At 35.4% G+C, this 26637-nt stretch overlaps 5 protein-coding genes across 6 annotated transcripts; 2 read left to right on the plus strand and 3 right to left on the minus strand.

Annotated features, from left to right (window-relative positions):
- Positions 1–9: 9 nt before the first annotated feature.
- Positions 10–2466, minus strand: LOC106128990 (dnaJ homolog shv). Its single transcript, XM_013327401.2, has 5 exons — positions 1873–2466; positions 1573–1749; positions 1151–1318; positions 513–723; positions 10–216 (listed from the first exon to the last, which is right to left on the minus strand). Exons 1-5 carry the CDS (start codon positions 2320–2322, stop codon positions 161–163), a joined length of 1062 nt encoding a protein of 353 aa, XP_013182855.2. The 5' UTR covers positions 2323–2466; the 3' UTR covers positions 10–160.
- Positions 2467–2771: 305 nt separating this feature from the next.
- LOC106129044 (proteasome subunit beta type-7) lies at positions 2772–4575 on the plus strand. The gene is made up of 4 exons (XM_013327478.2): positions 2772–2951; positions 3047–3483; positions 3892–4097; positions 4384–4575. Exons 1-4 carry the CDS (start codon positions 2890–2892, stop codon positions 4528–4530), a joined length of 852 nt encoding a protein of 283 aa, XP_013182932.1. The 5' UTR covers positions 2772–2889; the 3' UTR covers positions 4531–4575.
- Positions 4576–4581: 6 nt separating this feature from the next.
- Positions 4582–10468, minus strand: LOC106129045 (protein O-mannosyltransferase 1). Its single transcript, XM_013327479.2, has 9 exons — positions 10212–10468; positions 9196–9374; positions 8764–9065; positions 7906–8068; positions 7415–7729; positions 6937–7219; positions 6112–6379; positions 5736–5953; positions 4582–5414 (listed from the first exon to the last, which is right to left on the minus strand). Exons 1-9 carry the CDS (start codon positions 10329–10331, stop codon positions 4926–4928), a joined length of 2337 nt encoding a protein of 778 aa, XP_013182933.2. The 5' UTR covers positions 10332–10468; the 3' UTR covers positions 4582–4925.
- Positions 10469–12565: 2097 nt separating this feature from the next.
- Positions 12566–18492, plus strand: LOC106129009 (ATPase WRNIP1). Its single transcript, XM_013327431.2, has 8 exons — positions 12566–12982; positions 13208–13408; positions 13614–13786; positions 14298–14546; positions 15096–15267; positions 17209–17392; positions 17739–17984; positions 18105–18492. The coding sequence occupies exons 1-8, from the start codon at positions 12740–12742 to the stop codon at positions 18212–18214; spliced, it is 1578 nt and encodes a 525-aa protein (XP_013182885.2). The 5' UTR covers positions 12566–12739; the 3' UTR covers positions 18215–18492.
- On the minus strand, positions 18488–26163 carry LOC106129008 (DNA topoisomerase 1). 2 transcript variants are annotated; one of them, XM_060947112.1, is made up of 10 exons: positions 25776–26163; positions 25327–25481; positions 24783–25241; positions 23897–23981; positions 23446–23613; positions 22944–23040; positions 22218–22374; positions 20449–21746; positions 19753–20029; positions 18488–19417 (listed from the first exon to the last, which is right to left on the minus strand). In XM_060947112.1, exons 1-10 carry the CDS (start codon positions 25815–25817, stop codon positions 19315–19317), a joined length of 2841 nt encoding a protein of 946 aa, XP_060803095.1. In that variant the 5' UTR covers positions 25818–26163; the 3' UTR covers positions 18488–19314. The 2 variants fall into 2 exon arrangements, with proteins under 2 accessions (XP_060803095.1, XP_013182883.2); XM_013327429.2 differs by lacking the exons at positions 22218–22374; positions 22944–23040; positions 23446–23613; ... (2 more) ...; positions 25327–25481; positions 25776–26163 and adding an exon at positions 21832–21974.
- Between the last annotated feature and the right edge of the window lie 474 nt (positions 26164–26637).

Raw genomic sequence — 26637 nt, forward strand, 5'->3', positions numbered from 1 at the left:
AACACCATAGACTGGGAATTGGAGTTTATTTTACAAAACAATCATGTATAACACAATACTTGGCCTCACACCGATACTCACAGAAAGTGACTTTGTTCATTTCATACCATTCACTGCACACAATTCACTACTTAAAAATAAATAATTGGAAGTATTGCTACTATAGTCCATTGTATATTTTGTTATTTGGCGCCTGCTGAAGTATTTTTCGCAATGCTGGAAAAACAAGAAAAACATGGGTCTTAATAAAATACTTTTAGATCATAAAAATACTAGTTGCATTTTATCGATATAATCACATAGAAACCTTATTTTTCAGGCCAGGATGCAAGGTGTCCTTCTCTTTCTTAGTACACATGGCTCAGAAGATACCTGAGCCATCTCTCAGTCCTCCTATACACTACTCATTCTGAGGTGGCAGAGAGGTAAATCCTGAGCCCACCATACTCGTATGTGTGTGTATTTGTATAATATGAAGTGAAAAACCTCCACTTTTTTAATATGTATCTCACCTTCTTTTTCTTCATCAGTGAAGTCCTGCTTGGGGAATTCAATGTCGAAAGTGACATACAAATTGCCGTGGAGGTTGTTGTTCTCGAAGTTGGGCATCCCCTCGCCCTTCTTGCGCACGCGCGCGCCCGCCCACGTCACCTTGTCGCGGGACACTGTCACTTTGTGGCCGTCCAGATGATTCAATTCTAGCGTAAAACCAGTGAGAGCATCCTGCAGTCAAAAATATTGGTGTGTAAAATATTACCAATATGAAACTGAAATAGATAACTTTTACATGGTTTCAATTCAATATTGGTAATGATTGTTTTAAAATATCAGAATTTCTTTGGCTTTGGGAATCAGGCCTTCCTCCTTTTTTGATTGTAGCTGATAAAATATATCAACCTATCTATTACTCTTGTCCTTGGTTGTTGGAGAAAAGAAAGGATTTTTATTACTACCAGAGGAAGGTACCATGACTATCTGATAGTATATATACATAGTATGATAAATATATGTGCATAGAGAGATATCACAGTTATGAATAGGCGGCAGTATAAAAATCAAGATAATTCTTTTGAGATTAATGTCACTATTTCTATATTACAAATCAAAAATATAGAACAGCATTACATAAATTGGTCAAACTTTTGCCAACCTGTAATGATATTGTAACATTGGTGTACAAATCATCCCCCTTCCTTGTATAATGTGGGTGTCTTTCTGTCCTGAACACTATGACCAGATCACCTGGTTCACCATCAACATGGGGTTCACCTTCACCTCGAAGTCTAAACTTGTGTCCATCAGGTGCACCAACTTCAACCTGGAAAAACAGACATAAGCATTATTATTATCTATTAAATGAAATAGGTCAAGGTATTACTTGTTGTCTATAGATATACCACAATGTGTTAATGTTCATGGATGTTTGATTAACTAAGGCATCATTGTTCACAAAAGTTCAACTTCTGTAGAAAATTGGGATAAGAATATATTAACATTTTTATACTTGTTGTGCCAGTCTTTAAAGAAAATCTTATAAATTTCTGGAATTTTTTTTAAGGCTAAATGTTGTACCTCAATCTCCAAAAGTCTTTCCTCATTAACAAACTTGACATTAGGGCATTCATCACACACTGTCTGCTGCATCATCTGGAATCGGCCTGGCCCCAGGTTTCTGGTGACCATTTCTTGACGACAATTACATTTCCTCACACCAGAAGCAGCTTTGATTACTGGCTTATTACGAGTTATCTGAAATGTATGCAAAAATTTATTTTAATTTGAGCAATCTTATTGTTTTTTTTTCTATGTAAAATGCAATTAAATTTAATTCTCATAAAAAAAATTGTAGGTAGAATAGTAGTAGATACTAACTTCTACGAAGTTTCCATTGTAAAGTTCCTCTAACGAGACTGTGAGTTCCATTACGACGTCTGCGCCGCGTGGAGCTTCTTGCTGTTGCTGTTCTCCACCAAAATGGAAGCCAAAATCTCCAAAGAAGCTCGCAAAAGGATCGTTGTTGTTCATCATACCATCTTTCTTGAGACAGTCTTCGCCGCAACGATCATACAGTTCTCGTTTCTCAGGATCCGACAACGCTTCGTATGCGGCTCCAAGGTCTTGAAACTTTTGAGATGCATTAGGATCATCTTGATTTTTATCTGGATGAAGAGCTTTAGCTAACTTTCTGTAAGCTTTTTTAATTTCGTTTGTAGATGCTGAACGCGAAACACCAAGGATTTGATAAAAGTCGCGGCCGGCAAGTGATAAAATTATAGCACTCATAAAATATATTAAACACACGTATGCAGCATTGCTGAACATTTTGTGATATTGCCTAGGAACTAGAGGATAAAAGATATAAAATAGAAGACCAAATTCTTCATCAGCTCAACACATTTCGCCCATTTGACACTAGATAGATTTGATATGACAAGGTTCATGTGTGTAGAACTGTAGACAATTCGTCTTGTTTTGATTGGTTGCGTTTCAGTCTCAAATTGAAAACAACCTATGTAACAGTCATCTGATTGATTTTTAATTTTATTGCTATGAAAATTAGAACTCTTTCCCTCTTTCAACTTACAGCCTAATTCAGCCAATCAAATTCAGCCTCGTACAGCTCAATGTTACTAGAACTAAAAATTATTAGCAAGCTACAATTTGTGACTGAAGTGATATGTATAAAATCGTTATCGAATAATGTTGTAAGCTTCTGTTCTGCCTGTTCAAAGCTTTATAGAGTTTATGTCATGAATTTCCTTCATTCGTTTCATTCACTCTTTGACGTTTTGAAAGTCATTCATTGACAGAGTGATACTAAAATTTTGTGGAATTGCAAACAGAAGTTGTATATTTATCAAAGACTTCTAATTTGTCTAATTTCTAAACATGGCATCTGTTTTAATTCCTGAAATACCGGAACCAGGATTCTCTTTTGAGAATTGTCAACGGTAAGTACCTACCTACTTCAAATAGTTTTGGGTCAATTCAACATGATTTGTAAGTTTTGTATTTTTTTTTATAACATGCTTTAATTTCCTTCCAGCAATGCCTTCTTAGCTCAAAAAGGGTTTCCAGCCCCGAAAGCCACAAAAACCGGCACGACCATTGTGGGTATTATTTATGCGGATGGGGTTATCCTGGGTGCTGATACTAGAGCGACAGAAAACACAGTTGTTTCAGATAAAAATTGCCAAAAAATCCATTATTTGGCTGGTAACATGTACTGCTGTGGTGCTGGAACAGCAGCCGACACTGAGATGACGACTCAAACTGTGTCGTCACAACTGGAACTGCAGCGGCTTCACACTGGGCGCACGGTTCCCGTGCAGACGGCCGCCACCTTGCTAAAACGAATGCTATTCCGCTACCAGGGCCATATTGGCGCCGCCCTCGTGCTTGGAGGGGTAGACCGTACTGGACCTCACATCTACTGTATTTATCCTCATGGTTCAGTGGATAAGTTGCCATATGCGACTATGGGTAAGAGTCTTTAGTTTTCTTGTTTAATGATTGGCTGCTTTATCAAATCCTATAACGTCCCAGATAAGAGTCTTGAAAGATAATGTAAAAAAAATAAGGACAATCTTTATTAGGACTAGATTTACAACTTTTAAGAAAGTGTGGGATTAGCTATGGACTTGTAGTCACCTGAGGATAACAAGGTACTTGCTGAGCACTGAAGATGACCAAAGGCGACGGTCTAGGGAGTGCTTACAAAGGTTCCTTGGGCAGTGAAGAGGGGAAAGTTTAGGCTATCTTGATTGATCCCCATATTAATTAGGATATTATAAATTAGGTACTGTTCTGACTTAGTATGTTTTGAGCAACTTTCTATGGCAGACAAAGACATGAATGATTGTCTGATCTTTCATCTTATCTAACTTCTAGGATCTGGTTCTTTGGCTGCTATGGCTGTGTTTGAGTCTGGCTGGAAACCTAATATGACTGAAGAGGAGGGCAAGAAACTAGTTCGCGATGCAATTGCTGCAGGTATCTTCAACGACTTGGGGTCTGGCTCCAATGTGGATTTGTGTGTAATTCGTAGCAGTGGCCCAGCACAGTACCTCCGCACATATGAAGAAGCCAATGTCAAGGTATATAAGTATTTAGCAATAACTGATCACATGATAATTTATTTCTCAATTATGCAATAGGGAAATACACCAGATTTTGAAATTGTGTAGCATTTTTTGAGCTTTGAGACTGTCATCAATTTTTAGGGCCAGTAAATCTATTTTAAATTGAGAATTAAGTTGCCCACTGGGGTGAAGAATACATAGTAGAATAAAGGCTCAACCTCGTGCTTAAACAATTCTATTACTTTAGGTTCTATTGGCTTCATAAATTTGCATCTTCATGTTTATATTGTTATTTTTGTAGGGCAAGAAACAAGGATCCTACAGGTATGCCCCTGGGACTACTGCCGTTCTAAAACAGCGAGTAATTCCACTTGAAGTAGAATCAGTAGCTGTGCATGCAGTGTCCAGGGCACAGCCAATGGAAGTGGAACCCTCATCCAGCCGTTGATCTTAATTTTGTGTAAATTTCCGAAATAAAACTATCATTTTGTAATATAGTCTTTTATTTATATAAAAAATATATTTCGTTTAAATTGGATGGATAAATTGGACGGATTCATAGTACTTATAAACCATTTTAACATACATAACACCATTCATACTGTACTTTTATAACTAGGTATTATTACTACAAAAAATCAGTTCCATTTATTTGAGATTCAAATGAGTATTCAAGGTGATGTGCTGTGGTGTGACAGGTATCTATCGTTTTAGTTCTTCCTTAGAGATACATTATCTAACACTAAGAACAGTTACAAATACTTTAATACTTGCTTTAATTTACGACGAGAAAATACAATGGCAGCATTGAAAGAAGATTAAACTGAATTTAAAATAAACTCATCATTTTTTATGAAGTATAAAATCCCAAGTGTCCTTCCATCTTAGATTCACGAGGTCACTTTCAGTCATATCAACATTTCCATAGTTTAGAACACTGAACTTCTTAAATGTAAGTACAACATACGCCAGCCAGACAACTATACATAAAATAAATACGGGTATTAATCTGTGCGTATTCTCACGCAAATTAATAATGTAAAAAATATGATCTATAACAAAAGCTAAGAGAAGTATTTTAAAGATATAAGCAGGTAGATAATGGTGTAAGAAAAGAGTGCGGTCCATGAAGAAGTATGGAAGGTAATGCAGCCAGTATCCTAGGAACAGGACATAAGCTGCATCGTAAAATTTTTGTGAAGCGCTGAGCGGCAAGTCCTCACACGCGCGACGACGGCGGATGGCGTACACGGCGAGAAAACCTCCGAACACGATGACAGAGAACGTGCCAGCGTACCACGTCACCAAGTTGCCGATGAGATGAATTTGGGCCTGAAAAAATACGTTATGTGCAAAACATTAATGAGCACTAACTGTCGAAGGCACGAACTGAGTGACTTAAAAAACAGGTTCTTTATTAATTTTCTTGATTGCAAGACGAATTATACCTACTCTACAATCTACATATTGCTCGAATATAAAATGATATATTCTGTAAGAGATTCAATATTGATCATAGGTAATGTACCCACATATATATGTATTCAGGTATCGACAAAAAATGCTGGTTATTTCTGTTTTAAATATTTGTATCCAATTTGTTCAAACCTACGACGCTTAAGTATTAAGCAGCAATTAAAATACAGTACTAACATTAGAGTTAGGCGAGAGCCAGTAGGCTATGGAGCGCACCAAGAGCGGCCACTCGGCGGGCTCGCTGGCGAACATGTGTCCGTGCGGCGCGTCGGGCGCGTGCGCCACCATCTTGTGTTGCAGCTCTAGAAACTTCTCCCAGAACGAGAGCTGCGTCGCGGCCGTCGGGATCATCTCCGCAGAGACTAGCTCGCGTTCGCGCTCCTTCCTATCTTCAGCTGAAATATTAAGGGAACTATGTTTAAAATCCCAAATAGTAAGGGAGTGAGCTATGGTATCAACATTTCAAAACTATCTAAAGTGTTTGTTTTACCGTTCAACTCTCGATTTTTTTTTATTTTTATATATAGTATTTTTATATTTATACAATAAATACCTTTTGTGTATCGGTGCTCCTCAACATTCCAGACAGTATCTTGGTGTGTCAGCACTTTATCGGCCACGACCTCGTGCTGATGGAAGCCCCACGGCGGGAGCTGGCGGCCGCTGTAGCGCAGGGCGGAGCCCGAGTCCACGTGCACGAGCCGCACGAGCGAGCGGATGCTGTCCCACGTGGCGTCCTCGCTGTCGCGGTTCACGATGTCCACGCGCCAAAGGATCTGAGCCGGCATCGATACGTTGTAGTCGATGTAGCAAGACACTTCCTGCGAAATAACAAGTTGAATTTAACGATGTGTAACGTCTAACGGCTGGATACAATAAGTATAATGGTGGAATACAAACATAAGAGGACATAATACACTCATATGTATTTGACGACTTTTGGTATACACAAAAAGCAACAATTATATAATAGCGATACGATGTCAACTTCCAGAGATATACAGGGGTTATTTTTTTCTGCAATCAGCAACATAGGACTATTAGAATAAATGGTCTACCTGCGACTTTGGCGAAACGGGCGCAGCTACATCATAATTGAGAGTTCTGCTGGTGATAACAGTATCACAAGTATATAATAACTATTCAAGTGTATAATAATAACAGTATAGTAACTAGCTTTATGGCCATGTTAAATGGCATAACATCTACCCCGCAAGAGAGATAGACGTGATTACATGTATGTATCTATATGTCTATTAGTAAGCCAAACAGCTGTTCGTGGCCTATCATTATCTTGAAGACTGTTGGCTCTGTCTACCCCGCAAGGGATATAGACGTGATTGTATGTATGTATATGTATAAAGGATATATATGTTACCTGCGACTGTGGCGACACGGGCGCGGCTACGTCATGAGAATTGAGCGCTCTGCTAGTGATGCCGTGAAGTAATTGCACTACGTCGCCATGCCGGATGGCGTCGGGCGGCCGCGCCACTGCCAGCGACGCTTGCTCGGGCCTCTTGACGATCCACCAGTTGTTGACGTCCTTGAAGCTGTAGCACGTCACTTGTTGCTGGTGGGAGGAGCCGCGCCCGTCTGTGTACCGCACGGGGTACACGTGCGCGTGGGAATGTAGCCAGCAGGTGCGCCCGTGTGTGTGTCTGGAAATCAATTTTGATGCTTTATTATTTTTTATAAAAAGGGTCTTCTTCTTCTCCTGGTTCCTGTCTTCTCTTTGGTGGAGGGTTCTGCCACTGTTTTTTCTTATTAATACGATTGGAGTACTTTTCAAAAGATAGTACATTTTCTTTTAATAAATAGGAAAACTCTCATTACTAAAAATGATCTTAACTAACCTCAAGGTAATTTGTGAGCCATGTGCTACATGTAACGGTTGTCCTCGTGTTATACTGGCCAGTCCGCCTTGCAAGGAAGCCTGGAAGGCGCTCGTCATCACGCTATCATGAGGACCAGCCTTTGGCAGCATGGCCAAGTGAGCGTAGAACACGGACACATACACTCCTAGAGGTATCACAGTCAAAATTATCAGCCGCCAGAGTGCAGATAACACTAATAATAGAGTAGATTCAGCATTTCCTATTTGTTTCCATATCTGACGCCCGACAAGAAAAAGTGCCAAGTAATATGTGTACAGTCCAGAATATTTTACCCTGCAATTAAAATTGTTTAATTTATTATAATAAAAAAAACAGTTTATCATGTGTAGTGTCTTGACAAATATTAAATAGCAATTATTTATATGTATACAGCACAGTATTTCAAAAAATAGACCCACTTATTCATATGTAAATACATAAATAAATTTAACATAATAATGAGAACATACGAGAAACAACAGCCGAGAAACACAGCACCAATGCAAAGCCACATCACACTAGAAGCGCCAGTCCTGCGAGTGCTCTTGATAGTGCACAGAATTCCACACAAGCCAAACAATATTTGGATGCTTTCTAGTAGCATAAATCTAGATTGTGCTAGAAAACAATTCTCTGAAAAATTTTAATTAATAAATTACTTTAATTATTCACAATTTATTAGTATTCAATGCATGGTTAAAATCTAACTACCAGCTTGCAGCCAAACCTAGCACAATGACAAAAATAGGATATTGTTATTACAGAAAAATCAAATTTACTTTGTTTCTTATAATATATGAATGTGGACGAAGCGAAAGAAGTATGAAGAGATCGTGGCAAGTGGAAAGAGGTAGTCTCTGCCTACCCCTCCGGGAAAGAGGCGTGATTTTATGTATGTATGTATGTATGTATGTTCTTATAATAAAACTAGCTTTTACTCCCAGCTTCACCCGCGTGAATTAAGCGCCATTTACAAGATAATACAGTGAATGGTTCCCTATGTCCTTCTCCAGGCTCTTAATTATACACCATTTTTTTTATTAAGACAAAAAGATAAATTCAGTAGACGGACCCCGTAGAAGATAACATATAAACTTACTTTCGCATCAATATCACTACATAGTATAAAACAAAGTCGCTATTTTAGTCTGTTTGTCTGTATGCTTAAATCTTTAAAATTACACAACAGATTTTGATGCGGTTTTTTTTTAACAGGTAGAGTGATTCAAGAGGAAGGTTTTTATGTATAATAACAAAATTTTGCGACCGTGCGAAGCCAGGGCGGGTCGCTAGTTTATATTATAAGTTGGGAATTTACAATGACTCACCAAATAAAACTAATAATGCTGCTAAAATGGCTGTCCATTGATAGAAAGACATCTCCAGCATGACTTGGTATGTGACTGCTATCAGCAAACTACCAGCCACGGCGGGAACCAATCTTAGGGCTTTGATAGGCACATTGTCTGTGTAAGAAGACCCAATGCGATCAAATGTGAAGTTCCCGTCGTAGCCGGCGGCACGGCCTGCTAAATATAGCAGCTGCTTGCCAAGTGGTGGATGGGCATCAAAGAAAAACACTCCTTTTGTATATAATGAAACGTAACGGCCATAATGCAACTCGTCAAATCTGTAAGCACACATATCTTATTATCTATAATAAATATAAATAACTTTTATTTTGCTATACATACAACATTAAAATCTTGATAAAGAAAGTTTTAAAGTGAATTTAACATAACTGAATCATGTTTACTTACACAATATACCTAGGCTCATCCAGATTGTAAAGCCGTGTGCCCAATGCTAATCCCAATAGAAGGATAAATACTAAATCTATCTCTAAGTGTAGGTGCAGATCAATTTGTTTAAGTGCTTCTTTTGGTGTTTCCACCAACCCTGTGGCCTCAGCCTTGTCTTCTGCTGGGGCACCATCACCCTGAATTAAAAAAAAATCCACCAATTAAAACTTTCAGCTAGGTACACCATTATATTTTTAAGTAGGATAAAGATTTATTTTTTCTCAGGTTTTGAATTACCGCCATTTCAAATTACCTAAAAATCTGTTGTGTAGTTTAGACTAGAAATGGAATACTAGGGTATACCATGGATGGCAAACTAAACAATATACACAAATTAAACTAGTCCCAAACTGGGTTTGCTACTTTTTTGTCGAATACTAATTCAGTAGTTTCTTAAAATTGGCTGACTGACTTAACGTTTGGCACAATGAATTAATTTAAAATTTATACAGAACTGAAACCAACATAGCTAAGAACTTGATATTTTGACATGAGCATGATTTTACCACTTCTATACACAAAAAAAAAGATTAATTCAATTAAATTTTTGAATTTTATTCTGTTTATATATATGTGTATTTAATTGTTTTAACATTTTTATTTATGGAATAGACAAATTGAAAGTGATATAATTTTTCACTCTTTTTGTAACATACATTTAATTTTTTGTCCACACTAATATTATAGAGAAAAGATAAAGTATTGTTTGTTACGAATAAACTGAAATACTTCTGAATTGATTTTCACGAAATTTCACATAGGTATAGAATAGACATTCAGAGGTAATTTACCAAGCTATAAACTGTATTTTAACATTATTTATGGCAACTTAAGCAACTGTATTTACCGCTTATTTACAGTCAGTCATATTTTGCAGGTGTACGACCCACTTTACAAGAAATGATGTATGAAGCAGGGACACAAAATAATATTATCATATATTTATTTATTTTTATAAAAAAATTACTACTCACTGTCTCTCGCACTTCCTTTAACAAAGTTTCTTTTTCATCGAAAACATCTTCAATTGTTTTATTGACCTCAATAGACTTCTTTTTATCCTTTCGTTTTCTTATAGTATTTTCTAAATCCATATTAAGAAATTATAAAGAGCTCAGCTTTAATTTGTATGAAATAAAAATACTTATTCATTAGTAGAAATAAATAGATAAATTTCTGATCTGACGAAAGGATAAAACAACTTTTATCAACGCAGATGAAATGAAATCATTAAAATGAACTTTGATTGACTGACGTAAACAAACTTTTGATTTTGAAGACATTGACAACGTGCAGTCTTTTCTTTTTCTTTTTTATATTATGGCTTCCACCGGACTTTCGGTGATTCTGCCAATGTCATGGTTTGAATAGACACGAAGTTACAAAATTGGACGGTATACAATCTGAAAGGAGATGGTTAACAAATGTACAGACACAAATAGACAAACACAACAAGTAAGTATTGTTAGTAAAAGAGAAGACAATTTAATGATTATAATGTGTAGTGAGTGTGTAAGGTATAAAAGTTATGCAAAACAAGGCACATAATAAGAGATTTCGAAAGAAGAAGAAAAAAAAGTACAGTTTATTTTTATTGCATTCATGATTTTAAAATTGGACTTTAATCATTTTAATGCTAATGAAATAACCACGGAATTTATGTACAATGTGGAAGGGGCGCCTCAATTTATGTAAGTGTCACGACGTCTCTCACAGACCTACTATTGATCATTACCACAAAAAATGGTCCGAAATGAAGGAGATTGTAGGTATGTCTGTATTTTTAGAAACAAGCGAATGGATCTTTATGAAATAGGTACAGTGAGTCTTTTTTTTTATATCGGTACATTAACGTATACATGAGGATTATTTTGTTTTATTTTGCCTTCATTTGTAAACCCAGCAAATACTGATTAGAAAATATAGCAGACCATCTAATGAGCTTACAAACATCAATCAGGTAAGTCATTGTAGGAAGTAATCCAAATTCAAATTCACGAAATCCAAATTCAAATTCAAGTATAGTTATAAAAGTTATTTAATTTCTACAGAAGAAAGATGGAGAAAAGAGGAGAGAAATAATCAGTCAAATTATATTACGAACATAAAAATTGGGAAGCTTTTACAATAAAAATTATTTGTGACATAACTCACTAACAAAACCATGGCAACCGTTGCTACGGCGTCTAGCAAGAAGGTTGCCTACAGTCATATTCAGTTATCGTGCAGTATCTTCAAATAAAAGTAAATAGGTACCGATTTATTGATTATAAGAAACAAGGCCTAATTAGTTTATGAGTTTTTAAGTGAATGTAAGACACACTCTACATAATAAGATACCTATGTTCAGTAAAAACTCGTGAGACTTAAGTTTGGCACTATGTAATTTGTATTCAGCAAGGTGAAAACAAGTAATAAGTCGACTGAATTCACATTGACAGTTGTTGACAGTCTGACTTATTGGACTTAGGGTTGCCAACTATTTTTACAAAAAAAAAACGTATAAAATTGTTTGAACGGAAAAGAAATAAAGTACATACATACATACATAAAATCACGCCTCTTTCCCGGAGGGGTAGGCAGAGACTACCTCTTTCCACTTGCCAAGAAATAAAGTATTTGGAAGATAAAAAAGTATTTTTAAAATTTTATGGTTTTATTGCCTCAAAAACGTATTTTTGTGTGCTTTTAGCACATGCTAACAATTTCTTGCAACCTTTAAATGTTTCGAAGGTTGTTTGACAATCAAAATTTAAATTTAAATAAATAAATAATTCGTTTTTTATTAAATTTAATGACGCCCTATTTCTCTCTTCTCGCCACTTCAGATTAATTACAGAAAAAAACTCTGTCGATGAAAGCTGAAGTGGCGGGAACGGACAGGAAATAAGAAATATTTTTTTTTACATTTGGTAAGTTATCAGATGAATTTTTAAGTATATATTGCCATTTTTCAACTGTACTTTTCTCTGAAAATTCTTAACCATTATTAGTAAATCTTTGGATCTCTTTAAGTCTTATTGACTCGGAATATAAATCGTCCATCTTAATATTTAATCTGTCTTGCAATTTGGCCTTTCAAAATGTTCAAATTTAACCTCATTTCGTTCAGAAATTATGAATAGTTTCCATCATCTGGTTTAACTTATATGTACAGTTAAATAGTTATACTTATAAATACTTACCCATAATGAGTGTTTTGTTTTACGCACCACAGTAAAAGTTGGAAATAATGTATTTTCGCATACTTTATTTGTATGCAAAAGTATAAAGTATTATTACCAAAAATAAAGTAGGATACGTTATTATAAAGTATGGTTGGCAACCCTAATTGGACCGTAGGTACAAACGATTTGAAATCAATCAAAACCCAAAAGTTGGGTAGTAGTAGATAATACAAAAGGCAAATTAATGCAATGTGATTTGTTTTGCTTTCCTTTTCAAACTTTGTTTTTGACCGTACATTAACTTTGACCATATATTGCAAGTGGCTATCTTAATTATGGAAAAGCATTCTGATATTGAAAAAAGAGAGACTGTTGTTATTTGCCCAATTTGTAATAAACACTTTCAACAGAATATTATTGAGGAACATGTCAATAAATGTTTATTTCTTAACACAGAAGATATAAACAATACACCCAGTTCTAAAAGAAATGGATCACACTTGAAAAATTTGACACCAAAGGACAAAAAAATTAAATTAGAATCAACTCCCAGTCCAACTTTTCCCAATAATAATCAGGTACGAAAAGTTACACAAACATTTTATATAATATTTAACAACCTAGGTGTTGGTTAGAAATGAATGTTATGAGCAATGGGGCTCACTATGAATTGATACAATATAAATAAATGGCTATTTTCGGCAATTAACAATAATACAATACAATAATTTTAGAATATATTATAATGTTATTAACAAAAATACAATTATTTTATACAATTTTGACAATTTATTTATTTTTAGGTGCCACAATTGAATAAATTCAGAGATTCCAAAACTTCTAAAGATAAACATCTTCCTTTAGCTGAACAATTGAGGCCCCTATGTTTGGATGACATTGTTGGCCAACATGATGCATTTGGTTCTGGCTCCATGCTAAGGTCTATGCTAGAGCAAAAAAAAGTGCCAAACATGATATTGTGGGGTCCACCGGGATGTGGAAAGGTAAGTTAAACACACCACATGTATGGAAACCCTTCTATGGTTCCGAGTACTGGAAGGGTTTCGAGAGTGAAAAGTCGGAAACACTTCTGTGGAGGGTGCAATCCGGAACATGCAGAAATGAGAGAGAGAATATATTTACAGACATAAAGGCAAGCTGGATACTATAAGAATACTACAAAAGTAATAATCTCATTTTATTTTACAGACATCTTTGGCTAATGTTGTGGCAAATATATGTAAAGAACAAAACAACATGAGATTTGTGAAACTGTCTGCTACAATGGCTGGCATAAATGATGTGAAAGAAATAGTAAAGGTGGCTAAAAATGAATGTCAATTCAAAAGGCAAACAGTGTTGTTCATGGATGAGATTCACAGGTATGATCCATCTCTGATAATTTCCTATACATACACCACATCTTTATCTATCTAGCCAAGAGAAGAAGTGAACCCACATTTAGCTGAATAGTTTATGATAGAATTGTGATTCAGATAGAGTTGCTAGCCCATAACCTAGAAGAAAAATCTCAAGTCTAGAAGCCTTTTTTGCCTTGATTGACTTATATGATCAGGGTGAGAAGTGATATTTTTCTTTCCATCCAGATCATATAAGTTTGTCAAACATTGTTTTTTCACTAGCAGACCAGCATTTTTTATAAATATTTATGCAACAAAGGTAACCTACATTCAACCCAGTAAACAAATAAGGGAAAGCTCCATATATATTTTTCCCTTAAAAAAATTCAGATTCATTTAGGGAGTCTTCAGAAACCTTTAGTGTAAGCAACATCTTCTATTACTTTAATTTTATACTTACTTACATATATCTTTACTATGAGTTTGTTTCAGAAATGGCCAGGTCAATACATTCAATAATTTTGTTTTCCAGGTTCAACAAGCTTCAACAAGATACATTTCTGCCACATGTTGAGAACGGAACTATAACCTTGATAGGTGCCACTACTGAGAATCCTTCATTCAGCCTAAATAATGCCTTGCTCAGTCGCTGCAGAGTGGTTGTTATGCAGAAGCTTAGTGTAGAAGATGTATTGGTTATCTTAAAACGTGCAATAAATTCCCATGGACAAGTTCAAGTAGTTTCTGACAGCAAAGAATTAAATGATACTGGCACACCTAGGTACGTCTGGCTCTTTGATTTAAGTATATTCAAAAGTCTGGCTTTAAAAAAAATACTACTTGCAATTAATACAGTAATAATACATATGCATAAAATATTGACGAAATAGTTGGGTATCCTAGTTGCTGCCACAAAACTAATAATAGCTATGGAATATGATTGAAGGCTTTATAGTATTATTAAAAACTATAACACTGCCGTGTGGTTCCCGGCACCAATAAAAAGAAAGAATAGCACCACTCCCTCTCATTCCCATGGATATCGTAAAAGGCGACTAAGGGAAAGGCTTTTAAACTTGAGATTCTTCTTTTAGGCGATGGGCTAGCAACCTGTCACTAATTGAATCTCAATTCATTCTTTTCTTTATCGTTTTCAACAGTCGGCTGTTTGGCTTATTGGTAAGCCAAACAGCTGACTGTTGGCTTTGTCTACCCCGCATGCGATATAGACGTGCGTGAATGACGTATGTATGTATAAAACCTATACGTCGGCATCACTACACCTCGTTTAAAACTAAAATACGCTTATTAAAATTCATACTTGTTTTAGATTCATAGTAGAAAAAGAATCACTAAAATGGTTGGCAGAGGTGAGCGACGGCGACGCCCGCATTGCTTTGGGTGCTCTTGAATTAGCTCTGACGGCCAGGGATCCGGGAGATGAATTGCATGTCACTGGCCCAGTCATACTGACACTTGACGATATCAAGAATGGAATTAAGGTAGGTACTTAATTTTTTGCCATCTAAACGCCTTTAAGTCGTACTACTTTTAATTATGTCTACCCCGTAAGGGATAGACGTGATATGTGTGTATAATAAGGTCTTAAAAAGGTCAAGATCTTTGTACTTTGTGAAATTTCTTTCTCCATTCGAAAAATTCTTAAAAATTCAGTGGGATATGTATTTCATCGCTTGTGACGAAACCAAATAAACTTCCAAAATCAAAATTAGTTATATAAGAGGTAAGGAGTTCAGTTCAGAAGAAATTGAAGAATCGGAAACCTGTCGGTGCCGACGGGCCGATCGAGGCCTAGTAGGCGATGGGTCCTCGTGGTGTGGCAATATTAACTAGTTTATTTAACCGCATACTCTACCCTGGTATAATACCCGACCAGTGGAGGCTGAGTAGGTATTATTATTCCAGTGCACAAGGGAAAGGAATCAGAGCAAGAGTCAAGCATTAATAAGTGGGGCAGAAGGCGTACATCGTGCGCGTCTACTGCCTCACTAGGGTCACTTCCCGACCCTGGGATGGAAAGGGCGACCAGCAACTTATTGGTTTCCATACCGTACCCATTACAGCAAGATTCCCGGCATAGACGCGCCGGGCAGAGGGCATCGTGGTGAAATGCCTGCGATCCCATGATGCCCTCAAGAAGGGCGCACGGAGGGGTTTTAGTGGGTAGGCTAGTACATTTGGTGCCAGAAGTCCCACACTCTCCCGGGAGGTTGTCCGTAAAAAGGATTTCCCCTTCGATAACAAAAAAAAGAGTGTAGCAACTATCGCAACATAAAGATCACGTCTAACCATGAATTCCCTTATTCGTGACATGGCGGACAACAAAAAAATTCAGGAGAGCTGACTACACTGGTACGGTCACGTGTCGTGGAAACCTGTGTTGTAGGTTATCTGGGTATTGAATGTCTGGCGATTGTTCTCAGTAGAATAGAATAGAATATTCCCCGTAGTCCCCTCTAGTAGTGTTCCCGGGTGACTACCGGGAATATTCTTCTCAGTTTCCAGACAATTTTTTCCATCTGTTCCCTTCTCATCTGAATCAGAGGGGATAGGTAATTTTTATTAATGTCACCCGTTACCCGTGACATCCGGAGGGGTGACAAAAGCTACTATTCCTTCCTTCTCTTCCATCAAGGATCTTATCTTTCTCCTACGATATAACCAATGGTTTAACAGATTCCTTGCTCTAGAATCAGGAAAAAAAATACTGTCTTGATTTAGATGAAATGTTATGAATTAGAAAAAGAAAACAATTTTCACAAATATAAATTTTAATGAAATAGGTACGTATAGAAATTTTTTTACAGTATCATCACAAATACTTAAGTTTATATAAGTTGTAACAATACAATTAAATACAATATAATACAATTTGTTATATTTAATCCGAATCAGGACAGAAATGTTTGCGTGATGTTAGGACCAAAAGCCAATAAATAACTGGTTATATTATGTCGTAGAATCAAGATAATATTTGATAAATGAGAGTGAACAACTGGGAAGGAATTGCAGCGTTTGTCATCCCTCTGGTTGTCGGGTGGCAAGTTAGAAAAAAATAATTTTATTAATTTACTTAATTAGAAGTTGTATATTTAGATAGGGAGAACAAGGTGGAAAGTCACCCCAGGGGTACAGTGCTACAGGGGACTACTGGGGATTATTTGGTAATCGGTGGTCCGACCCGGGTAGAAAGGGCAGACAGACAGACAGATCTGGCTTGACATCATTAAAATGACATGCGTGCCAATGAACTGAAAACTGAAGACGCCGCAGATCAGACTAAGTGGAAAGATAAGTTTAGGATAGCGGACCCGAGGTCCAGAAACATTATGGTGGAGGGTGTTAATGCGCAAAGATGATAAAGAGATAAGAAATAAGGTGAGTTCTTTAGAGAAGACTTTGAGGACACTATATTTTTTCAGCGGTCGCATATGCTGTACGACAAACAGGGAGAGGAGCATTACAACACGATATCAGCCATCCACAAGTCCATTCGAGCGAGTGACGATAACGCAGCCCTGTACTGGACTACGCGGGCATTACACGGAGGCGAAGACCCTTTGTATATTGCGCGCAGACTCGTAAGGGCAGCATGTGAAGACGTAGGTAAATATTACTTGACATCTTCAAGAGAATGGATATTGTTGCTGCTACTTTGTTTATCGTCAAGTTAAGAGAAATCATTTATTTCTTAAACAAATAATGACAATGCAGCAAGAGGGGCCTGACAAAATGAGCGTGCTTTTACGAGGGAAAATTAAAATATAATTGTTTCATATAATCTTGATTATGATATAGGAAATTTCAATACATATGTAAAAAAAATATGACTATTTCTACCAATCTAACTTCTTTACTCTACCCTAATCCCTTTGATCGCGCTTGCATAGCAAGTTTATAAACCTACTTGTTTTTAATGCTATAAAATAGGTATGAATAAATTTGGCTCCAGGAATTGCAGACCCTAATGCTCTGGTAGAAGCCGTGGCATGCCTCCAAGGTTGTCAGCATATAGGCAAGCCCGAGAGCGACATATTGCTGGTACAGTGCGCAGTGAGGCTAGCCAGGGCGCCTAAGAGTCGGGAAGTGTACAATGCCATGAAACGGTGTCAACAATCTTTGATGGAAGCGAAGGGTCCTTTGCCACCTATACCTCTTCATTTGCGTAATGCTTCTTCGAAGCTAATGGGACAAATAGGTAATGACGTTTCAGTTTAGTAGAGAACATTTGAAATAAGTGGGGAAACCCATTGTAACTGTAGGCTGACAAAATCCAGTCCTTGTTTCTTGGTACTAATTCTGTTTTACCTGTTTTCAGGTTATGGAAAAGGCTACAATATTCTACACAAAGACGAGTCTGGACTCGAATATATGCCTGAAGGGTTGGAACATGTAGACTTTTTTAATTCTAACACCAGCATAGGGTAACCTTGATCTCCGGGGACATGATATAACCATTTATTTTTTGTTATGCACAAAATAGTATGACTATAAGGAAACACCCTGTACAAGATGTCTGGTAAATCGTGTTACATAATGAAAGATAAATAAAATATGGGGTGAAATATAAAAGCAAGTGTGCAATTTTGATATTATTATTTTTTTGATTATTTTTATCTTTAAACTAGTGACGCGATTTATCAGACACCCTGTATAATACAATGTGATAAAAGTTGGAAACTGTAAAATAAAGTCCAGAAGTCCTATCAATGTTTTATTTATTTGGATAATCTCTTTTCACAATTGCATGACATGGTAAAAATTTATTTACAAGTACATTATTTGTAATTTAACTTTTAACATTGTACCTTTTTAACATTGACGGCTTTGTTTTGCCACAATTTTTGATCTTAATTATAAAAATAAAATAAAACTATTTCTTACTTTACAACATTGTGCACATACACACCAAAATAATTTACATCTAGCTACGCGCTTCACTGATTTTTTTATGTTGTCATCTTTCTTACTAAGCACAAGACATGTAATCTATTGCTAATTTGTAATATACTAACTTAAGTAGATACAGTGTAAAAGAACCTGCAGTATTATTATATACAAAACAAAATACCAGAAAACAAACATTTCCACACTAAAATTATGTAAAAATGATGTCCTGCAATGTTGTCATATAATGCAATGCACCTGGATTTCCTACACTTTCTCACTATGTGAACATTATCAGAATGTCAACGCAATCGATATAGAATTTAGAATGTACCACAAATCTATATAAACAAACCCTAAACTAATATCATTCTAATGCTATGGCTTAGCCTAATATTCTAAGAAGAGCTTGAAATTTACTAAGTAAAATAAATTAGAATCAGACTTCTAATTTGGAGCCCAATTAAAGGAACAATACATCAATTTTTTTTGAGTCAAATATAACAATACTACAAATTAACACTATCGAATTTCATGTCAAAAATTAAAACATTCGAAGTGTAACTAAAGTACAAGTGGAACGTTTACATAATTATTCAAAAAACTGTATATAAATATAGCTAATGCTAATCAGATTGCCTTTAGAAAACGTACTCAGGTCCAGCCATATCGATAGCCCATCGGAATTTGTCTCTTTGAGTCTTATTGTAAATCTTTTCGATAGGCACGCCATGCTTCTTGCACCTGTAATAAAAATAATTTGTTAAGACATTCAATGCAGAGTCAATAAATAAATATTTATACTATAAAATTAACGAATATAAATTGTAAGTAGTTTTAAATCTAATAAACCTGGGATTCTCCTTTTAGGCAAAAGTCTAGCATGCTGTTTACTATCTGAATCTCAATTCGATTATTAAGGCACAAAGCTGAACATGGGGATGTGATATAAGTATGCTTAAAATAAAAATTGATCATCAATCAACATCAAATTAGACTACAATCATATATAAATAACAAAAACATAAAATGAATAAAAAAAGGGGTATAAAATGATGTTTATTTACAACAATACATACCATGCCACAGATATACGTGGATCCAAGTAATTTAGTTTTGATGTTCCCAGAGCAATAGTTTTATTTTCATCACGATCTGTCTCTTGTAGTTCCAATTTCTTTAATTGCTCCTTCAGGCGCTCTAAAGCTTTCTTTTTCTTATCACATATAATCTTTTTCTTCTCAGAGCCTCGTTTTGCTGCTTTTGTTGCATCTTTTAGATCTCTTTCTGCCTCCTCAACCTGATCACGCTTTGCTTGAATCTTCTCTTTGAGAGCTTCCATAGATTTGGAATGTCCTGAAATAATGAAACACAAAAGTGAAATATTAATACTGTGAACAATATATACTTCATAATAAACGAACATGAAATAATAATGAGCGTCAATGGTCTGTCTGTATTCCGTAAATGTGTTATGCGCATAAAGGCACAGGTTCAAATCCAACCTTGGCCATGTACTAAGCACTTTTTTCGAAGTTATGTACATAAAATACTAACAGATGCTCTTAGGGCAAGGGAAAACATTGTGAAGAAACCTGCACGAAGCAATTGGATGTGTAAGCATGATCGAATGTGGCCTAAGGTTACCCTGTAATGGTTGCAAAGTCACTGTGTAAAAACCTGACTCACCAATCCAGGATTCATGGTCAAGGCCCCACCATTATATTAACCAGGAGGAAGTAACAAACATCAAATAAGATATTTCAATCACTTACCTTTGGGCACTGCACGCTGATGGTTACAAAGGACAGCAACTGCGCGATTTGCTCTGTTGTAGGCTAAAATTTTTTCAGGAATTGATGCTTTAGCATCTGTAAGTTCATCCAATTGCCTTTGTAATGTGATAGAAGCATTGTAGGTACGAAATACTTTAGCAGTAAGACCAGGCATCAACTCTTTCAAATGTTCGTTCAATGTCTGTGTATTAAGTCTATCAAAGAGATCATCACTATCTTTCTTATTTTCCATGAACAGTTCAAGATTCTTAAATACTCTCTTTTCTACTGCAACTTCATTGTAGTATCTGATGGAATCCTTACCAAGGAAGTCAAACACCACTACATGTTCTTGGCCATCCTTTTCCTTGTGAAGTTCTATATGTTCCACTCTGAGTGAACAGCAACCAACAGTGTCAGCCTGATCATCGTCTTTTTCATTACCTGCCCTTAAAGCAAGGCGATCTATGAAATATAGTGCCACTGCACGCTGCCGTACTCTCATCTCCTTAGCTTTCCAGTCATTCCGATAAGTGTCCCTAATTTTATCAATACACTTGTGAAGTTTTCTTGCAGTTTCATATTTTTGCCAATCTTTTTCACCTTTCAATTTTGAACTAGGATTAAGCATAACATATTTAGATTGTCCTTGTACATTTTCTGTCCAGGATGCCAACCAAGTAACTGTGTTATCATGTCTAACTTCCTTCCATTTATGTCCAGCTGGGGGTTTAGGTATCTTGCTGTCTTTGGAACAATTGATCAAAACATCTTCTGGCATGACACGCCTCTTCAACATTCCCATTTTGGGATGTTCCCCTCTACCTCTAAATAATCCAGGGGGTTCTATTCTAAAATTACCAATCTTTTCTTTATGACCATCAATTGTACAAAAACCATATTCTTTTTGTATTTCTTCATTTTTAGCTTTCAATGCAGCTTTTTCCTCCTTGGTGCGATTTTTGTTCTTTTCTGACACACTTAGGAAATATGCTTGCATTTCTTTAAAGTCACATTTTGAAAGATTCGTAATAAGCTTGGTTTCCTCTTTTGTCATGACTTTACGCCAGTCGGCAAAAAAATTATTGTTGAATGTGTCTTTAGTGGTATAATCATGATCCAACATTCTAGCATAGAATCCAGCAACTTCTTCGGCATCTTGCGACAATCTCACCTCTTTACCGTCATATCGGAATTTAACGTTTGAAGGTAATGGTTCATATGGAGGAGCAAATAAAGGCCCTTTGTGTTCCAGGAATGTCCATTTTGTTCCATCATCCTTCTTTTCTTCTTCCCACCTGTAAATAGGTTAACCTTAATTTGTTGCTTACATAAAACCGAAACAATTTGGAATAAAATAAGTAAAATTTTATAAATGGAAACCTTATTCTACGAACTCTCAATTCCTTTTTAATGATAATATTAAAAGATTTCAATGATTGAATTCTTTTATTTTCAAAGAAGCACCTTATTATTACATTAAACATACTTTGAAATAAAAATAACCTCAAAATTGTGCGCTTGTGACGCCATCTATCAAATAGTATAAACACTTGTGATGCAAACTAAATAGTAAAGTGCTGTTACGCTAGATGGCGTAAAAACATAATTTGCAATAACTTCTGGATAAATATGTACACAAAGTATTTTTTTTTTTATATTTGTATAAAGGAGATACGATAATCTCCGTGCGTCCCTGTAAAAATAGTAGGAATATGTGAAATTAAATTTCCAGTAAAATGATGTACCCAAGACAGAGTGCAACATACCATTTCCAGACCTCTTGTTCTTCCTCTTGCTTTTTCTTTTTTTTGGTGGGGCTGACAACTTCATCAGGCTCTTGCTTTATGGATTTTCTTTTCTCAGGTTTTATTTTCTTCTTTTTGGGCTTTATTTCCTCGTCTTCTTCATCATCATAAATTGGTTCTACAACAAAAATAATAATAATGGAGCGTAAATTAAATGGTGAAAATGGAGAGCAAGAATTTTTAATGTTGTTATGTTTCAGTTTCATTCATTAAAGATTTGCTAAGACTAGTGCCACTTCAGGGGCTGTTACAGTATTTAGCAAAATTTTGGGAATTGTTTTTGTTGCCTCCAACAACATACATGATGATTGGTCCTATTTTCCTATGTGGCCAATTGGCTAGTGATATTTCACTGCCGAAAAAAATCACAAAATATTAAATATTGGCTTTCGCCCGCCGGCATCACCCATCTGAAATGTACCTACCTCATGTTGTTTTCTTGATTCTACACTAATGTATAAGAAATGAGATTGGTGCAGTATTTTATTTTAGCATGCAGGTGAAAAAAGGAACTTTCATAAAACTAGTTTAGATTTTTTTTATTGATGATGGGCTGGCAACCTGCCTCTATTGGAATCTCAATTATATCATTAAGCCAAACAGCTGAACATGGCCTATCAGTCTTTTCAAGACTCTGTCTACCCCACAAGGGATATAGATGTGATTTATGTATGATTTATTATTTACCTTTTTTTACTTTCTTCTTTAATTTTTTGCGTTGTAGAAGTGGGATATCCTCTTCACTTTCACTTGCTGGACGTTTCTTAGAAGCCATCCGTTCAAGCTGAAGGAAAATTAAGATATAATTAATGTTGTTATTTTTAATAAAATTACCTAACATTTTTTTTTAAAGTAACTCACTACTGTCTATGCTCATTTTTTTCAATATTATTCTTTAAATTGACTGGTGGTGAAAGTGCAACAACTTGTTCATCATTTGCACATTGCTACAAGCTAATTTAATAAAAGGTTAAATAAATGGTTAAATTTCTTGAATTTTTATTTTCTTTTCATACTGAAGAGAAATTGAGCTGATTTAGGGTTAATTAAAGTCAATCAATTCTGGGTAAGTGCTGGTAAAAGTTGAAATAATTGCTTAATGCAATTGTTACTCCATTTGTATGAATTAGTTACTGAATTATGTTTATAGAATATTGTAGTCAAGTGGAATAGGTTATATAATACTTACCAATGGGATGTCTTCTTCACTGTCTTCTTCTTGAGGTAGTTCTGATAGTGGTTCATCCTTAAACTGGGACAAGTTGTAGTCACAAGATGACATCGTGGTGTTGTTAAAACGACCATATCCATCTTCCGGCTCCTCTTTTATTTCATTCTTAACCACAGGTTCATCTACCTGTTAAATAATTAAAACATAAAAATTATTTAAGTCATTATATTTTTTTTTGTCACATTGTAAAAAGAAAAATGTTAGGTATAAATTTTATGAAATTACTGCTTGGTGTAATAAACAGTTGCAAGAAGTTGCAGTTTTGTATAAAGAAAAACCAAGTATGAATGAAAAAAGATCAGTTACTAGGTATATTACATAAAAAAATATCTTTACATTTAAAAACCTTAACATGCATCTTTACATTTCTAATAACAGAAATATTACTCAGTATAACAGTATTATTTACCTGAATAGGGTCCTGTTTAACAGATGATTCTCGAGAACTCTCTGATTTAACTTTCTCATCACTCTTATCTTTACTTTTACTGGAACTGCAAAAAATTACACAATATTATCAAAATTGAACCAAAAATACAAACAATAATATTAAGATCTTCTGAACTTGTCAATTATATAACTCCAACGAAAATAATCAAATATTCTTCTATTTGCCATTCCCATTTATTACAACTGTTGATTGTACTTTAGATTTCACATCAAAACTAATATGATATATCAAACTGACAGAACTATGAATAACAATGACAGCTTTTCAATAGTCAAAATTTAAAATAATATCAAGAATTATAAAAAAAAACTGGCCAAGTGAGCGCTGGATTCGCGTGCGATGTTTGTTACCTAAATATTTATTTTTTTATATTCATGTTTCTACCTGTTATTGAAATCAACAAAAAAATTTATTAAAATTATGACAAAATGTCATCAAGCATGAATCAGTTGAACTACAATGCGGTCAGTAAATACCATGTAGCATGTCTACTCTTAATAAGTTAAGAGAATTTAATTAGATGGACAAAATATGTTTGTGAAAAGAATGGTCCAGTAGACTGATTTTCACCAAATAGGCACAGATTAGACCTTCCAAGCCCCTCCCTGAAACGGGACAGTAATAGGATTTCAAGAGATAAAAATAGGTGTCGCGCATGCCATGCTATGGAAGCTGATCACATAGAGACACCATAAGTGATTAATTTTAAATTGGTCTAGATTTTTAACACACGTCTTGTATCAATTATGTGGCCTAAATAAATGTTTCCATTGATCCAGTTGACATCAGTGTGAGCACACTTGTATTTTACATAAGAATATGGAAATTTTATAAAGTCACTGACCTGTGCTTGTCTTTAGAAGTTGAATGTTTATCCTTATCACTCCTATGTTTATCTTTATCACTTTTGTGCCGATCCTTCTCTCGCTCACGGTCCTTATCCCTGTCTTTTGATTTGTGTTCCTTCGAGGAGGAACTCTTGTGTTCTCTGTCCTTTTCCTTATCTTTAGATGATGATGATTTCTTTTCTCCATTGCTACTCCGGTGCTTGTCTTTATCACGATCACTCCGCTCCTTGTCTTTGTGCTTGTCCTTGTCGCTGCGATGCTTGTCCTTTTCACTTCTGTCTTTGTCCTTGTCATTGCGATCTTTATCTCTGTCACTACGTTCCTTATCCTTGTCGCTGCGCTCTTTGTCTTTACTAGGCTCCTTACTCCTGTCTTTGTCGCTGCGTTCCTTGTCTCTGCTTGATGACTTATGAGAGCTGCTTTTACTACTTGAATGTTTGTCTTTATCCTTATCTCTAGAAGAATAAGTTAAAGTTTGATCAAAAGCAGTATTTTTGAGTGAATAAAAGCGCAATCTATAGAACTTTCTCGAAAACTAACCTGCTAGAACTGTGTTTTGAACTTTTATGGTCGCGGTCTTTATCCCGGTGTTTGTCCTTGCTGGATGACTTGTGACTTGACTTATGCTTTTCAGAGCTGCTGTATCCGTTTTGAATACCGTTCACGTGTTCATTTTTATTGCCGTTTACCTTTCCCTGTGACCAAACCATGCGACATTTAATTATTATTTAAATAAAAAAAATGAATTAAACACCATGTTTACACTTTATAATTATATTAAAGTAAATCAAAGCGACAATTTAAAAGCAATTCTGACCGACGCTTCGGTTTTGTTCTTGTAATATACTTGACGCCATATTGGGACTTAGAAAATTTTCGCTTCGTGAGGCTACCGTACACTAGTAAAGAGAAGTAACCAGAGGTTTATGCACTTCAAATTACTTACAAAATGAACCATTTTAAAAAGATAAATATATTTAAAGACTTACAGGATCGTAATCATTATCACTGACCGGGTTTTCGACACTCATTTTGTCTACGTATTACCAACGTTTGTTCCAAATTTCATGAAGCTGGGCTGGCGGACCGAGCGTTCGCAATTTTCTAAGTGCCGTGAAGTGACGAATGCGCATGCGTCGTCTTGCACCAACTTCATGGACATCGGTTCATTGTTCGAATTTGTTGACAACATCTGTTTGTAGTTGAGTTTTTAATGTCGCCAGTTGCATTTTTAACAGAACTACTATTTTAATTATTTATTTTTTTCTCAACCGACTAACAAGGAGAAGCTTCTATATTTGATTACAATAGCATAATATAAATGTAAATATAATCCACACTACCAACAAAAAGAAAAGATTTGTATTTTTGAATGGTTTTATCGAATTAACTCCAAAACAACAGAACCGATTACAAAAGTTCTTTAACCATTAGAAAGATACAATATCCGAAAGTGCCAAATGCAAAAAAATGTTTTGAAATCTATATTTATAAAATAATCCGGGGAAAAAGCGCTTCCGAAAACATTTTTAGGCGTTCGCTGGCCACACGGTTGATTATTTGTGTACGATGTACTACAGAAATGTAGTTTTTTAATAGATTTATAAAAACGTCCGCGATACAACACATTTATCTTCTATAATTAAGTAACTATAGGGTATTTTATAAGGTAAAAAGTTAATGTTAATTAAAAGGCTAATTTTAAGCATTATTACGCAAGGATTTATCCATAACATTAAAAATGATTTCATCAAGATAATTTGAATTCAAAAAATTTGGCCATTGACAGCATATTATTCGAATTTATAGGTTTTAATAACATAAAACTAAAATGCGTGCTCCGAATTATGT

This window comes from Amyelois transitella, chromosome 2 (genome assembly GCF_032362555.1).
Source record: "Amyelois transitella isolate CPQ chromosome 2, ilAmyTran1.1, whole genome shotgun sequence".
Lineage (NCBI taxonomy): Eukaryota > Metazoa > Arthropoda > Insecta > Lepidoptera > Pyralidae > Amyelois > Amyelois transitella.